Below are 16046 nucleotides of genomic sequence, written 5' to 3'. Positions count from 1 at the left end.
GAGCACTTGTGTCTGATACTAGAGAGTTCATGCTTATGTTTTGCTTGTAAATTCACCACGAATAATAATTCTTTTAAGAAGGTTTGAAAGAATATGTGCTGCACATGGGTCTCCAGGCTGAAACAGCTGTTTGTTAAGAATAGTCCATCTCTGATGAGATTTTTATTTTTTTTTTTTATCACAGGGTTGTCGTGAGTAATGGTCTGTGAGACGTGAAGTGCACACAACCTGGTTGCCTCTGATCATGCTGACATTGCACAAAAGTGATTAGTCTGTCATAAGCAGTGCTTTTAGAGGAATGGGCAGGTAGAGAATATCCTATTACCATTTGAGTTGACCCAAATGAGGAAGTAGTTATACACTGCAGTCCTATGTTGATGCTTCATCCTGATCTAAAAACAGTTTTTCTGTGGCTCTTACAATGGTTAACTGTATGTATTGGTCCTGTATCACTTTGTCTTCCAATAAAGAGAGATTTTCTGCTATACATGCATGTTTGATGTGTGATAAGTGTTAGCCTGAACTAATTTCCTGTTGTAGAACTTAGTGCTTCACTTTCAGGTTTGTTTTACAGGCACAATATGTAAACAGGAAACTACTCTGAAGTGGGAGCAGCCAAGTCACACACTTAACGATGAACAGTTTTCATGGTTCATTAAATATTTTTAATTCCTTCTTCTCCTTATTTTTCTTCTCCCCTCTCTCTTTTTCTGTCTAGGCCAGCCTATGTTCATTTCTGCTCTCCACATTCCTTGTGAACTCACAGGGCTAGCTGCTTCTCCTTTTCTGGAAGTTTGGGATTCTGCCTCATGGTTTCCAAAGCTAAAAGGAATGATAATCACTTTTGCTTGTTTTTCCTCATTCACCTTTGCTGTATCATATAAGCAGTGGATTAGATGTGTCCCACTGACATGTTCCGGTAGTGCACCTTTTTTTGAGGTGAAGTTCAGTAAATATCATGCAAGTGATGGTGATCACAACAGTTTCACACTTTTTCTTTGGCCATTTTTACTTTGGAATGTATAAAATTTACACTGTTAGAAATTTACGCTATTTTCCCCCCATCCTCCACATTGATCAGCCAAAATATGCTGGCTGTAATTATTCCTTTTTATATTGCACTGGATCTGCAAAGCCTAACATAGGTAACAAATAAGGAAAGCTTATGGCTGCCAATTAGCATTATGCCAAATGAACAAATTTGCCGCTACAATGTGTTTTCTTAGATATGTGGTGGACTCTTGATATCCCGATGGTGGGTAAATGGTAACTTTTTAACAAATACCTAACAAGATGATATAATGCTGGATGTAATGATAACTAATTAATACAAAAAACCTTTTAAACTATTGATAAACCTATAAAGTGGTACCGCTTTTGCTATGGTAGCAAATTTAAGGTACCAATAAAAAGTACACCCCCCCCACCCCCTGCATAAACCTATACAAGTGTGCTTTGTCTGACTGGTTTTCCAACCTGTGTTAGTACAATGAAGGAAGGGCAATGAAACGTAATAAAAGGCATCAGTACTAACTGTTCATGGCAAAACTAACAGCTGAGGTAATAGATGTAATTTTCTTGCTGTGGCATTAGTTACTTGCTGCAGTATCCACAGGAACATTAATGCTGGTAGTCAAATGTCTGTAAGATAAAATTAATCTTATTGACATCTGAATAATATAAGAGTAACTGATAGAATTACTGTTGATGTTGAGATGCTAGCAGTGCATTGTCTGTGCCACTTCTACCATGACTGTGTGACCTTAGCTACAATGCAAACATACAAAAAGAAATGTCGAAGTGACTAAGTTAACTAACTATTCAGAAAGGTCCTGTTGCATCCTTGATTCTTTAAATTATTCAGGAGGCCCTTCGTGCTCTGACTTTGCTTTAAACAGATATATAGCAGTTCAAACACACACGTAGCTGTTGCACTGCTGTTTTCTTTGGCAGCCATGTTTCTCCAAGGGTCCATGCTCAAGAGTTGCTATGGCAGCGCGAAGCTGTACTTGTGTCAGCACACCCCGCAGTAGAGAGGTGTAGGCTGAGCAGTGACTCGGTATTTAAAGTAACAGGCACTCGCAGGCCATTCTGAACAGGACTGTAGGCAGGGTAAGAAGGCCGCTGTGGTGCTTGGTTCTTGTGGTATTTTGACCACAGCATGTCATGGACCTGTCGCTAAGACCCTGGGAAACTGTGTTAGCTTATGGAAAATGGGTATGGGTACCTTTTAATTGTTGGCTTTTAGCATTGTACCTCCTGTGCAAAGCTATAAAAGCAAAATTTGCACACCAAAGATATCTTGGCTCATCATCCTCATCTGTGATAAGGCATTACATTTAATTTTCTGTAAAACTATTACTTTAAGTTAAAATGCCCTGGCTTCATAATGTGCAGTGTAGCCTGTTAAGAGGCATTTTCAAACAGGCACACACACACACAGACACACTACTTTGCAGCTTTCATCCAGATTCCTAACACTGATTTAATCATTTGATAATTTAACAAAATTTAAGCAGTGAATCCACTTTGCGTGTGATTGCAATATGTCGTATCACAAGACAGCCACTGAAGTAGACATGTTAAACAGTAGTTAAGTACTTCAGTCATTGTTAAGCTTAATTTATCTTAAATGGTCTGGTGGTGTGACATCATCTCCTTGGCTGAAGGAGGGAGGATAAGCGTGTGAAACCTGAAACATGGGGCCTGTATGATTGGTATTCTTCACATGCACCGAGCATCTTCGACATGCTGTCTGCTATGTTTCTTTGTGAGTGAGGGTGTTTGTGTTTTGGGTTAATTGTTACTGATTGATGATACTGCTGTAACTTAATCACAGCAAAATCTCCAGAGCTGAATTAAGACAGAGTTTACCCCAAGTTCCTTCTTATGCACAGCAGTACCTCATTTACTGGCAGAAATTAATTGGAAATAATTTAATTACAGTGTTGTTTATTTTTGTAGATGCACAGACATACTGCACTCATGCAAAACTGCGGTGCACTTGCTTACTTTCTTTCAATGTTTCCACTGTCCTAGAGAGCATGAGAAAATATTTTGGTTGTGAAGATATTAGTTTATTTTTTGCTTACAACAATTAAGGTCAAATTTCAAGAAATGGTTATTTATATGACTTTCATGTTTTTGGCCTACCTGACGTAATAGTGTTGGCTTGCAGGTAAAAGTGCTTGCTGTTCGTTTAATTCAAATCGGAAAGAAATTAACACTGTAGGCGTTACACTGGGGATTTTTTCTTGTGCTCATAAGCCTCATTGATGGTTAAAACCAGTGTGGGTAGATCACAACTCACTGATAGAAAAAAAAAATTCCCCCATAGCAAACGTGGCAACCCAGTAATGGCATCGACCAGATTGGCAAATTGAGTTTGTTACAATTAAGAGTAATGATGATGATGATCCGAACAATAAACACCACTATCATGGAGTTTGTTTGTAACTGTCTAAAATAACCAGAACATATTTTAGGATTTTACTGATGCTAAGCAGATGCCATCACAAACCCTTCCTAAATTTACATTCACGGTATTTAGCTGACACTTTTATCCAAAGTTTTATCTGCACAATTATGACTGAGTACAACTTGAGCAATTGAGGGTTAAGGGCATTGCTCAGGGGCCCAACAGTCTGATTACAAGTCAAGGACCTTAACCACTGAGCTAACACTTCCCAAATAAGAATACCCCTCTAACCTTACAGTGTGCTGAGGTGCTGGCTCATTTTAGGCCGCATGTCCTCTGGTGAAGTGTTCTGATATAGCCTGTCACACCTGATCCCAGTAGTGTCAAATTTTTTGAAGAACCTCTTCAGTTTGACGAGCCCAGGTAAGTGGTTCCTGAATGAGTGTTGACTGCCTCTTAAGGGTGTTTACAGGTCTCCACTGTACTGCTTTATAGGAGGGCTGACTCCCAGTCTGGTCTCCCATGTCTGTGGGTCCTAGCTGAAATTATTTGTGTCTTCTGGGCTGGTAATAGTAAACAGAATCTTTATAACCTCATTTGCCTTGGATGGGTCATCCACTGGGATCCATCATTTTGGGGCCCCATCACATCTTTCTGTTTAGTCTCTGTCTCTTTTTCATTCTCTCCATCTCTCTCGCTCTCACTCTCCTGAGCTGTCTGTGGCCTACTACATACTACTCACGTACTGATTGAGCCCCAAACCAGTATGCCATATGCAGTATGCTACCGAAATAAAATTTTCCAGTGTGTGAAAGATACCCAGATAACGTAATACTTCAACCAAATATTCTAGTACGTGACCAGAGCTCTCTTCCTGGTGTACTGCATCCTGTCATGCAATGGTGGCGGAAAATCTTTTACAAGTGAATGGAAACTGTCATAATTTACGTGGCCTTGTAGTATGGTTTGCGTTTGTTGCATCCTGGATACTATACTGCATGCTACTACAGAGACCAGTATGCAGTATAGAGTCTATACTGGGTGCAGTATGCAGCATGTAGTAGGCTATGTCGAACATAACCAGAGTCTGGGAAAGAGAAGTGGGTCTTCAGCCGATGCCTCCCAGGCAGGGAACAGATCTCATGAAGATTCTATTGGAAGTTAATTGCTGGGTACATTGTTGTTGCCAGCCAGTAATTTGTAGTCTGATTTAAAGGGCAGTTCAGGTATAAAGTAACTTGACTTCTTTCTTTTTAGATGCGATTGCCGGTATAGCCTGGTCATTTTTAATCTGTGAGTTTCAGACTAGGCTTAGGTTAGGCCTAGTGAATTTCTCTTGTCGAGCTTGATAACTGCGAGCTGTTTTTTTTGCTCAGAGACAGTCATACCATTGTTTCACTTGTACATAACTACGTCCCTATGGCCAGAAATGGGCTTCTATTTATAGTACTGCCTGTTTTAAAATTAGCACCTCATGTTTTTGGCACTTGGTTTTGTTTGACATCCCTTCCCATGTGTGTCACGTCCTGTAGTGTGGGTCTCTCCTCTGCTTGCATGCTTGGGGGGAGATATGTAAATACCTTCTGACTTTCAAATGCTTAAGCACAGCTGTGCCTGGCACTGAGCTTACAAATGCAGTGTGTTCTGAACAAGCATCATTCTCCCGGATGATTGTTATGTAAATAGCAAAAACAATGGCCATATGAGTCTGGGAAGGGAGTTTTAGTATGCAAATGTTGTTATGTAAGTAGTGGGAAACACATGCAAGGTCTTATGCAAAGTGAAAGGCTTGGTGTACGCAGGAGGCATTCACCTGTCTTTCCCCAGGTCGGCCTGCATGCCTCTGTTTCACATGTAACTTTTGTTGCCCTTTGATGCAGTCTGTAGGCTTGTACCAGGACTGTGCCTGTGAAGGAGTTCACAACTGTTCATTTTCACAGATTTGCCTCCTGATTAGTTTTGGAGGAAAGCTCCTGAGAAGTCCCGTGGCCGCCTTTGATTAAGCGCACTCCTTTTTGTGTTGAAATGTTAACGGAATCTTGCTTGATTTTGACCTATTCAGGTTTCTTTTTCAATCACGTGGTTAAAGCTGGTTGGGGTCCTCCTTCACATCCTCTCTTCTTATGTAAGACCAGGCAGCCATCCAGTCGAATTCCAGCACCATTAGCCATATCAACAATTTGCAACTGAATAAGTCTTGTCAAAGCTCATTGCTGTAAAAGGACCCTACACCAAACAGCCCCCCTCACACCTACACACCCACACATGCCTGCACACGTATACAGCATTCTTTGAAGACAGAGAGGAAGTTAGATAACATCAGTTTCACAGGGTTGAGTGGCAGTAAATAACACGCTGCGCGCGGAGCATAAGGATGGAGCGCAGCCTTTCAGAATGCTGACCTCTGCCCTGTGACCTGCACTGTTTTGCAGACCCATGCCTGGTGGTGATCCCTCCATGCGTGAACGAGGCAGACCGTTTCAGCCTGGAGGCACTACGGCACATCCACAAGCAGCTGGACGACGATAACGACGGTGGCATTGAGGTCAACGAGAGCGTGGAGGTCAGGCGGGCGAACTTTGGCATGACTCTGCTCTGTGGTTATGCTCTTGTCACCTGTGAAGAACTAGCAATCACCTGTGAAGAACTAGCAGCAGGAGGAGGGGGTGACGGGGCTAATCGCACCCTCAGTAGCGTGGACGAATGTCCCCTTCCTCTTGATAAGATCGGGACCCTGCTGGCGGGGTGTACGTGTGGGTGGATGTGTCTGTTTATGTTTGTGTGGGAGTGTGTATGTCTGTGTGTAAGTAGAAACATCCTGATGTCTTCATTTACATTCATTTATTGCTCCATTAAAACATTTCATAGTGGAGAGGGCGATCACAGGGGTTCCAACACTTAGCCGGACGTGCAGAACAGTCACTTCAGAGTTATCACATGTTGAGGGGGGAATGTAGAAATCAGCTGTTGCCTCGAGATTCTCAAGATCATGCATGTGCGTTCCCAGGTCCAGTAGTGTTTAGAGACAGCAATCAACCCGTGCCTAGGGGATCCTCAGAAATTCTTGGAAAATGATGTGTATGTGTGTTTGATGATCAAACACCAGCATATTTTCCCATTGCTGTCTGTCTCCTTTAAGTTCTCTGCCTCTCCACATTGCCCCCTCAGCTTTGCAAGGCACAGATTAAAGGTCTAGTTAGTGGGGCTTGTGTATCAGTGATATTAGTCTTTTTTTCTGGAGTTTCTTGCTAATGGTGGGTTGGTATGCATGGCAGGTGTACTCCGTGGATGTTGTAATGGCTTTGCCAACAAGTTACTTTATAAGACCTTCTTTATCACCCCCACATTCCTGTGTGCATGTGAGTGTGTGTGCGTGCAAGCATGCGTGTGCGCTCGTGCGCACGCGTGTGTGTGTTAAAGTAAGCAGAGAGGGAACATGTGCACACACACGTTTGTGTGCATGCATGTGTGACTGTGTGTGTTGTGTATGTGTATATTATATCTAGAATGTTCTAGTGGGGAACTTCCATATTGGAATCAACTCAAAGAAGTGGCCCAGCAGATCGAAAGATTTTCCTTTGCTGCCAGTTGGTTTCATCTTTCATACCCCTGCAAATTCCTGTGTGTGTCTTTGTGTGTGTGCTCAAATGTGTGTATGTGTTGTGTTTGTTGGCATGTTTCACGAATACAAGCAAAAATGATCAGTAGACTGTTAAAGTCTCTTACCAGATCAGCATTAAAACAGAAAATAGATACTGTTTTGAAATTAGTTTGTTATTTTAGTGAGGACAGCATTTTATTTAATCGGCATACAGAATTCTGATCTGTGCAATGCATCTGTAGTTATTACCACATCAGCTTAGTTGGTGTTCTTTATGCTGAGACAGGAAGGGAATTAGTAGAGTAAACTGACAGGAGGAGATGTCAAAAGATATTTGCTAAAAGAAAGAGACAGAGCGAGGTCAGTGTGACGATCAACAGTCAGGTTCCCTGTAGGTTGGCTGTCTGCAAACAGATTTTAGCCTGAAACTGAAAGGGTGTCTGTCTGTCATTCTGAGAACCAGAGGAGTACCATTATCTGGCAGAAAAGGCAGATCCTCCAAGAATCCATGTAAAGCAAGCATCTCTGTGTGAGTGTGTGTGCGTGTGCGTGTGTGTGTGTGTGTGCGCGCGCGCACGCGCACAGGCTTTATTTATACAAGTCTGTGAGTGTTTATGTTTGGTCATGATGTTCACATGAAGCTGAGACCCAGGGCCTTCACCTCTATGACTCAGTGCATGTTTGGATTGTAACTTAAAGTAGTCATGCAGCACTCTGTGTGTAGGCGTGTGTGTGTGGTTGCGTGCACGGTGCACAGATGTTGGATTGATTTTCAATAAATGATGCCTCCTCAACCACCGTTTATGATGGCAATTTACATCTTTTCACAGTAGGCAAACAGTACTTGAACAACTGTTGCCTTTCAACTTATCAGACCTGGTTAAACAGTTTTATAGCTTTATACTGCATTTATGCTATAATGCAAAATGTCAGCTGTATTAATGACGTTTTGTGTTCTGGCTCTGATGTTGGTATTGAAGGACTGAATATTCTTATTTTGTTTTAATAAAGTGCCATTAAAGAGGCATTTGACTTTACACAACAGGACACACAGAAACAGAATAGTTTCTTATGCTAAATATGCTTGCTTCACTCCAGACAGGATAAAACACATTTCTTATCTTAGTTGTGAATTAGGAGTTGCAAGAGCACTTTGTAAGTGTCATTCTTGACTTGAGCTTGCACAGACATGTGTGTATGTGTATACTGTGATGTGGTGATGGTGTGTATGTCTGATTTGAATGTGTCTTGTGGTTTCCAGTTCATCATAGAGGACATGAAGCAGCAGCAAACGAACAAACACAGCAACTTGCACCGAGAGGACCAGCACATCACTGTGGAGGAACTGTGGAAAGGCTGGAAGACCTCTGAAGGTGAGCGGGTGGGATACGGCAAGAGAGATGGTGAGAGGGAGAGAGACAGCAAGAGAGTGGGATGAGAGAGAGAGAGAGAGAGAGAGAGAGAGAGAGAGTGGGATGAGAGAGTAAGGGTGAGAGAGAGAGAGTGGGATGAGAGAGTAAGGGTGAGAGAGAGAGAGAGTGGGATGAGAGTAAGGGTGAGAGAGAGAGAGAGAGGGATGAGAGAATAAGGGTGAGAGAGAGAGAGAGAGTGGGATGAGAGAGTAAGGGAGAGAGAGAGGGGGGGAGAGAGAGAGCGCGAGAGCGAGAGAGACAGCAAGAGAGTGGGATGAGAGAGTAAGGGTGAGAGAGAGAGAGAGAGAGAGAGCTGGCGTTACAAACAAATAGGGTTCATTCAGAAAGGATAGGTGCTAATACTTAAATTTTTTTTTATCTATTCCAAAGAGGGGTTGTGGCAGATGGACAGAATGGAATGCATATAAAATAGCAAGACCTGCTGAATTTCAAACACATAAGATGTTCCAAGTCAGTTTCATAGTCGATTCACTGACAAGCCATTGCATGTGTATCGAACCTACAATCAATTGTAAAAGTTTACTATGCCAGAAGCAATAACACCATCCTGTTCTGTTATAGACGCCAGTGCGTGCTGCATGAGACACTAGAACAGAATAAAACTCATAACACACACACACACACACACACACACAGAAAACAAAGTGTGTGTAGCCTAGAGAACTGCTAATCAGGTCCTGATGGCCCTGTGACATAAATTAGGTTACATAACCTTTTTAAGGTACTCTATGATTTCAGTCTAGGAAATTGTTGAAACAGTAGGGTGTGTTAGTTTGTTGTGCCGAAATTGTAGGTGTGAATGTTAGTGAAATGTCTGGTTTTATTAGTGTTCTGCTGGCTTCGTGCCACTGTATGAAGTGTCCTAAAGTGTTGTGGGTTGTTTGACAAATATTACATTACTCTAAATACCTTCCACATTTGTGAAGTGGAACTTCCATAACAAGAAACATTCTAAATCTACATAATTTATCTAGCTACTTTAATGAAAGATATTATATATTATGCCTTGCATATATTTTCATGTTTATCACAATATCTACATGCACACATTACAGTAATAAGAAGCCCAGTAACTCCAAAACTGTATCCTTTGCTGTTGAAGTTTAATTGTTCTTAAAATCTGACATTGCAAGTCCCCCCCCCCCCCCCAAGTAATTCTGGACCATTTGAATTGGTTAATTTATCATGAAATGTTTCCATAGTGTAAATGGCAGCAGGAGGATTAAAATTGTGTAAAAAGGGGGCTACAATGTTTACTTATGACTCTGTCTGTGTCTCTTTCTCTCTCTCTTAGTTCATAACTGGACAATGGATGATGCTGTACAGTGGCTAAAAGAGTCAGTAGAACTTCCTCAGTATGAGACAAACTTCAGGGAGTTCAGAGTTGATGGCAATACACTACCTCGGTACACACACACACCACACACACACAGACAGACAGACACACACAAGTAAACACGCACAGAGATACAGAAACACGTGGCTCCATGGACTTAAAAAAGATTCTGCATGCCTGAAGACTGAAGCAGTGAAAAAGAGATTTGTGCATCACAATAAAATTTTCGTATTTCAATAAAGCAAAAGTGAGCTGGTTATCTTGTGAAAACTGAAGATAAACTTAAATTATGGAGGAATGGGAAGGCTATTATTTGAATGGCACTGCCCTCCTGTGGTAGCTGTGGGTAGGTGCAGGGAGGCTGGCCGTGAGGAAAGGGGTTAAGTAAAGGATCTGGTTTCTTCTCACTGCCGCCACATGCTGACTCAGGAAATGATGTCACAGCTAGCTTACATTTCCTCTTCAGATATGGTCTATCGGATATTTTGTACTTACTATTTAAACTTGCTCACGTGAAGTGTAGGCACATGCATATTCCCACTCTCTTAGTCAAACGTCCCACGACCCATGACTGTGACTTTATTTTAAAATGTCTTGTGTCTGTTTTATGCACACATGCTCGCTCTCTCTCTCTCTCTCTCTCTCTCTCTCTCTCTTTCACGCTCTCTCTCTGCCTCTGCTACAGAATAGCAGCTAATGAACCTTCATTTATGTCATCACAACTAAAGATATTAGATCAACGGCATAAACAGAAGCTAAATCTAAAAGCACTGGATGCAGTGCTCTTTGGTCCTCCAATGCGTAAGTGTGTGTGTGTCCCACACCAATGAATATTTATGATTTGATGATTTGCAATGTCCTCCACTGCTTGTAATGCAAAGCTGAATCTGAGTTCTTTTACCCATTACACTTGGTTTAGAGCTCACATTTTTAAATTGATGGCTGATGATGCATCAGCCTGAACTGCAGTGCGAGTTCCATGATTGGTGCTTCCCTCTGCTCCTCCCCCGCTGCAGGACCACAGCACAACTGGCTGAAGGACTTCATCTTGATGGTGTCCATCATTATTGGCGTGGGAGGCTGCTGGTTCGCCTACGTGCAGAACAAGTCCTCCAAAATCCACATCTCCCGCATGATGAAGGACCTGGAGAGCCTTCAGACCGCAGAGCTGAGCCTGATGGAGCTGCAGAGCAGGTACGCACAGGGAGAGAAGTTCAGGACGAAAGGCATTACACCCTACTCCCAGGATTATCTCCCCCCCCCCCCCCCCCCACACACACACACACACTCTATGCTCTAGGCTGGAGAAAGCCCAGGAGGAGAACCGCACGGTTGCCGTGGAGAAGCAGGACCTGGAGCGCAAAATGCGTGACGAGATCAACGGGGCGAAGAAAGAGGCCTCCCGTCTGCGCGAGCTCCGCGAGGGCGCCGAGTGTGAGCTCAGCCGTCTCAAATATGCAGAGGAGGAGCTGGTACAGGTGGGAGACAAAAGAACTTGGTATTCTAGATTGAACTTTGCCGCAGATCTGAGGTGAAGCTTTAGCTACGTTATTCAGATTGCGGTTACCTTTTAATACTGAATATTTGTGGTCATTTATGTGGTTTCGCTGAGACCAGTGTGTGTTTGTTTGTTTGTGTGTTTGTCTGTGTGTGTGTGTGTGTGTGGTGTGCGTTTGTTTCTCTGTAGGTTCGCATGGCTCTAAAGCGAGCAGAAAAGGAACTGCAGTCAGACTGGTCAGTACCTGAAGCTTTACAGAAGTGGCTGCAGCTCACACATGAGGTGGAAGTCCAGTACTACAACATCAAAAAGCAGAATGCCGAGCTACAGCTCACCGTTGCCAAGGAAGAGGTGCGTCGGACACGATGCGAGCGGATTCCTACCAGGCTCACAGTACAGCTACTCTTAGAGCTTGCCACCCCGACCTACTCATTCACAGGGAATTAGCTCAGTTGATCAGGAGTCTTCCATGCAGTCAGAAACCAGCAGGCTCAAGTTTAAATAAGACCTGAATGGGACTGAAATCTGCTATCACTAAAAGGTCTCTTTGGTGATATGATGAAGATTGACCAGTAGTGGAGTAATTTAGCTTAGGAACTGCTGGACCATATTATACACATGAATAATCTTCTGTTCATGGTTACAGTAGGTTTTCAAAGCAAACTCTCCACTGATGCGAATCTTGCTGGGTAAAACAATTACAGCTTTAGTTAATGCAGAGCTGAGTGGTTTTCCCATTTTAAGCCAAGCACATTATTAATCAAGAAATATATAGATTCAAAAACATTCACATACCAACAAAATTGAACACATTTTCTCCCACTAATTTGGCCTTTTAATGATGCAGGTAAATTACTTTTTAATTACATAGTTAGTTTTTGCTTTTTGTCATTTGCATTTGAAATGAGTCACCAAGCAATTACTTGAAGCAATTAGCAATGGCTGTTGCAGGAACACCTCCCAAAATGTGTATACCACAAAACTCCTGACAGTCTCTTATCCATTGTCCATATTATCCTTGGATTATAATTATCATATTGCTATATTTTATAGTGTGGTTTGTACTGTATAAGGGATTTGTTTGATGTAAAGAGAATTTGATATGAATATATGATGATATGAAGACTGTGTGTGTGTGTGTGTGTGTGTGTGTGTGTGTGTGTGTGTCTACATGTGCACATTTTAGGCAGAAAAGATTAAAAAGAAGAGGAGTTCTGTGCTTGGAACCCTCCATGTAGCTCACAGTTCCTCGCTGGATGAAGTTGACCACAAGATACTTGAAGCCAAGTACGTTTTCCCCGTACACACATCTGACATACAGACGCTATTGTGCGCCACGTCACGCACTCTGCTGCGGACTCCGGTCCGCGCTTCCCCGCTGACCCTAGGCTGCTTGTGTTGCAGAAAGGCGCTGTCCGAGGTCACAGCGTGTCTGCGAGAGCGCCTGCACCGCTGGCAGCAGATCGAGAAGCTGTGCGGTTTCCCCGTGGTGCAGAACCTGGGCCTGCCCAGCCTCACCGCCTCCCTCTACTCCGACCACAGCTGGGTGGTGATGCCTCGCTTCTCCCTGCCCCCCTACCCTATCGCCGGGGGCGTGGACGACCTCGACGAGGACACCCCGCCCATTGTCACGCAGTTCAACTGTGAGTGGCGTCAAGTCGAGGGCAAGCTTGCTGTTCCTTAAGAACCTAGAAAAGCGTTACTTCTGGAAAACTACAAGCTTTGATTTTGAAAATAATTTGTAATACGTATATAGCATTTGGAATATGTCTAAGCGTTCTAAATGCTTTCTAAACATTGCGTATTTAAAACTTTTTGCTTGCGCTTGCTTGCTCTACCTCTCTTTCTCCTACTTGCAACAGCCCCGCTGATACGACCTCCTCTGACACGTAACAGCAGCATGTGTCGCTCTCGCCGGAGCATTCTCTCCCAGCAGTCCTCGCTGCTATCGCCCGACCCCGACCTTCTCTCCATGGCCTCTGGTGTCTACAGACCCGAGGGTGATGATGAGCACATCTACTTCAGCGTGGACAGGAAAGGGTAACGCCTCACTACTTACTCTTCATCCCGCTGCTTTTTTTGGAAAGCGATGCTCATATAATAGAAATTATAGAATCATTCATACCACAGTTACAGTTACCTTCATGCCTTGAACAGCAACATCACTGCTACCATATTTATTAGGATATATTTAAAACTTCATATTTAAATCACTAAATCTCTAAATCACTAGAAATATAAAATAAAAGATTTATTCCAAACAAAATTGAATGTGGTTTATTCTGATCCTTGTCTGCAGAGACTCTCAGGATACGTGTTCAGACTCCGACTCCATGGGATCCTCTCTAGGCAGGAAGCAATTCTCTAGCCCCTGTGCTCCAGGGGCAGAAACCCCACAGCGCAAAATCTCTCGTGAGGAGCTCCTCCTGTTTGCCCAGGAAATGCAAGCCATTACCGTGGACACATCTCCTCCTCCTCTTCCTGTTTGCTACTCCATCGACCCCACGTCTGGCGGCAGGGGCTCACCTGACCTCACTCGCTCCTCCACTATCCCAGAGTCCCAGAGTTTAACCTTTCACCCTGTCACTAAAATGGCAGCCTCTAATGGCATGCTGGAGAAGTCTTGCAGCATGGGCCAGATGCCTGCTGGTGGGACGTCCCCTGAGGGACGCCACCTCTCACTGAGCTCTCTAGACATGGAGGGGAGAGCCAGCAAGGAGGTCAAGCAGCGGCCTTCTACCTCCAGCCCAGACTCCTGCGACAATGGTGAGAAGAAACGCTCAAAGATCAAGAGCTTATTCAAGAAGAGCAAAAAACAGTGAGGGGAACGAGAGAGCGGAGGGCAGGGAGAAGCTGGAGATGTGAAAAGCCTTAAAATGAATAAATGATGATTTAAAAAAATGAATCGACTGTCAAACAGAAGCCAATTTTTTTTAATTAAAAGGGGAATGTAGCTCTGTCTAGGTGATCTCCTGGTTTGGAAGCCTTTTATGAAGCCTTTTTAAAAAAAAGTTTATTCATAACCTGTCACCAAAAAAAAGTCATGAATGGTCAAAGGTCAAGGGTGAAGTTGGTCATTTTGAGGAACCAGGGAAAAATGGTTGTTCATTTCCTGCTACATTCAGTGTTAATATTATTACTTCAAACACCAAAACAGAAAAAAGTTAATATCCTATATAAAACGTTAAATACTTACCCTTCCTATAGACCTATTATTAATCCAAGTTGTCCAATAATATACGGGAAGTAAAACAAAAAAGATTTGTTTCACAAAACTGTTCATTTCAAAAGTCTGCTTGTGTTAGTAATAAAGTAATAAAATCATCACATTTGTATGTTAATATTGAAAAATACCTTAACTAATGCCACTGTTATGAATCCTAGCGGGTTTTGTCTGTCCCGTCCCACAGTGCCAGCTGGTTTCTCAGATGGTGTTTTTGTTTTTAAGGTCATAGTAAACTACCACCACACACTGCTATATTTGTTTTTCAATTAGGGTAAACCATGTAGTAAAGAAATGATTGGTGTGGTTCCAACGTTTTGAAGGTGGAAGTAAACAGACCCATATTCTGAAGGTTGAAGGCTGGATGCGAGCTTTCAGCTTCCTCATGCTTACCGATGGCGCACAGTTCCTGTACTTGACTAATTCCCTTTAGATCAAAAAGAAAACCGAAGGTAGTGCTTATTGTAAAGCTGAAAAGCCTAACGGCTGATTAATAGTCATGACAGACACATACCTGTGTATACTGTTACTGCTCACCTGGCTCTTGAAGAAACATTTTGTGTATTAAGATGTAAACCTTTTTGACTAACAATCCTTAATACGTACGTTAACAAGAGGTTGTATCTTTTGCTGAAAAATGTGAGAAGGGTTGTTAGAAGGGCATCGTGACTGCTGAAGAGAAACTGCTACCAAAATAAAAAAATAAACAAACAAACAAAAAAATTGAAAAAGAATAAGAAATTCTGTTAAATATTGTTGCACTACAGGTTTCCTTGTTTGGAAAGGGACATTTCTTGTGGAATAACAGTAAGTTAAGTTAGGATTTTGTTGAGATGCATTAAAAAAGCAGCAAATTGATGATGGAGCCAAGACAATTTGATGCATTTAGAATGCCTCTTAGCATATTTATTTTTTAGCATATTTTTTTCATTATGACAATGTTCTTATTTTCTAATTGTAGAATGTGCATTTGTATTGTGTAGCTGTGGAAAGACTGTGCTTTTTATATATGCTTATGCAAATTGTGACGCTACCCCTCAATAACCCCTATTTCTTGGACTAAATGCCCTGTTTCAAGGGTCTAACCATCACTGTGACTATGATCTTCATTCTCACACACCTTAATATAGCCTGGCTCTAAACATATGCTATTTTGACAAAACTGGTCACAACTTGTTTAATTTTACTGATATGTTTAAGATCCTAGTGTGTCACATAGCAGGGGGACATTATATTAGGACATTGTACATCCCTACTGAATGTGTAACATTTGTCAAATTTAAGTACAGTAGTAAATGGGCACTAATAATGGAAATGGCTACTCTTAAATCAGCCTTTGACATTAATGAAACTGTTCTAACTGGCCAAGAGTAAAACTACTCCAGAGGCATTACGAGGAATAAATACAGATAAAGCATATGTATTAGTGGCCCTCCCCCGACAAACTTTTTTTTTTTACTCATTTATGCATGATACTCTAGAAAGAAGGGTGAGAGTCATTTTGCTCCCTCACAGCTTGAGGCTTCAGCCCCAAGTT

General features: G+C 42.4%; 1 protein-coding gene across 4 annotated transcripts in view; it reads left to right on the top strand.

Moving 5' to 3' along the window:
• The window catches only part of stim2b (stromal interaction molecule 2b), a 30091-nt gene extending 14491 nt beyond the window's left edge, over nucleotides 1-15600 (top strand). For 2 of the 4 annotated variants that reach the window (XM_027003799.3, XM_081694589.1), the window contains 11 exons: nucleotides 5851-5981; nucleotides 8281-8392; nucleotides 9747-9858; nucleotides 10474-10589; nucleotides 10805-10982; nucleotides 11089-11266; nucleotides 11476-11637; nucleotides 12473-12573; nucleotides 12691-12929; nucleotides 13149-13326; nucleotides 13586-15600. In XM_027003799.3, coding sequence (XP_026859600.1) covers nucleotides 5851-5981; nucleotides 8281-8392; nucleotides 9747-9858; nucleotides 10474-10589; nucleotides 10805-10982; nucleotides 11089-11266; nucleotides 11476-11637; nucleotides 12473-12573; nucleotides 12691-12929; nucleotides 13149-13326; nucleotides 13586-14108 — 2030 coding nt within the window. In that variant the 3' untranslated portion in view covers nucleotides 14109-15600. The remainder of the gene's footprint in view (nucleotides 1-5850; nucleotides 5982-8280; nucleotides 8393-9746; nucleotides 9859-10473; nucleotides 10590-10804; nucleotides 10983-11088; nucleotides 11267-11475; nucleotides 11638-12472; nucleotides 12574-12690; nucleotides 12930-13148; nucleotides 13327-13585) is intronic. The other 2 variants (XM_081694588.1, XM_081694590.1) reach the window with 1 other exon arrangement.
• The last annotated feature ends 446 nt before the right edge of the window (nucleotides 15601-16046 follow it).

Source organism: Electrophorus electricus, chromosome 13 (genome assembly GCF_041902795.1).
Source record: "Electrophorus electricus isolate QZ-2024a chromosome 13, ASM4190279v1, whole genome shotgun sequence".
In the NCBI taxonomy this organism is placed as follows: domain Eukaryota; kingdom Metazoa; phylum Chordata; class Actinopteri; order Gymnotiformes; family Gymnotidae; genus Electrophorus; species Electrophorus electricus.
The sequence above is the reverse complement of the archived record's forward strand: the minus strand, read 5'-3'. Positions and strand labels throughout refer to the sequence as shown.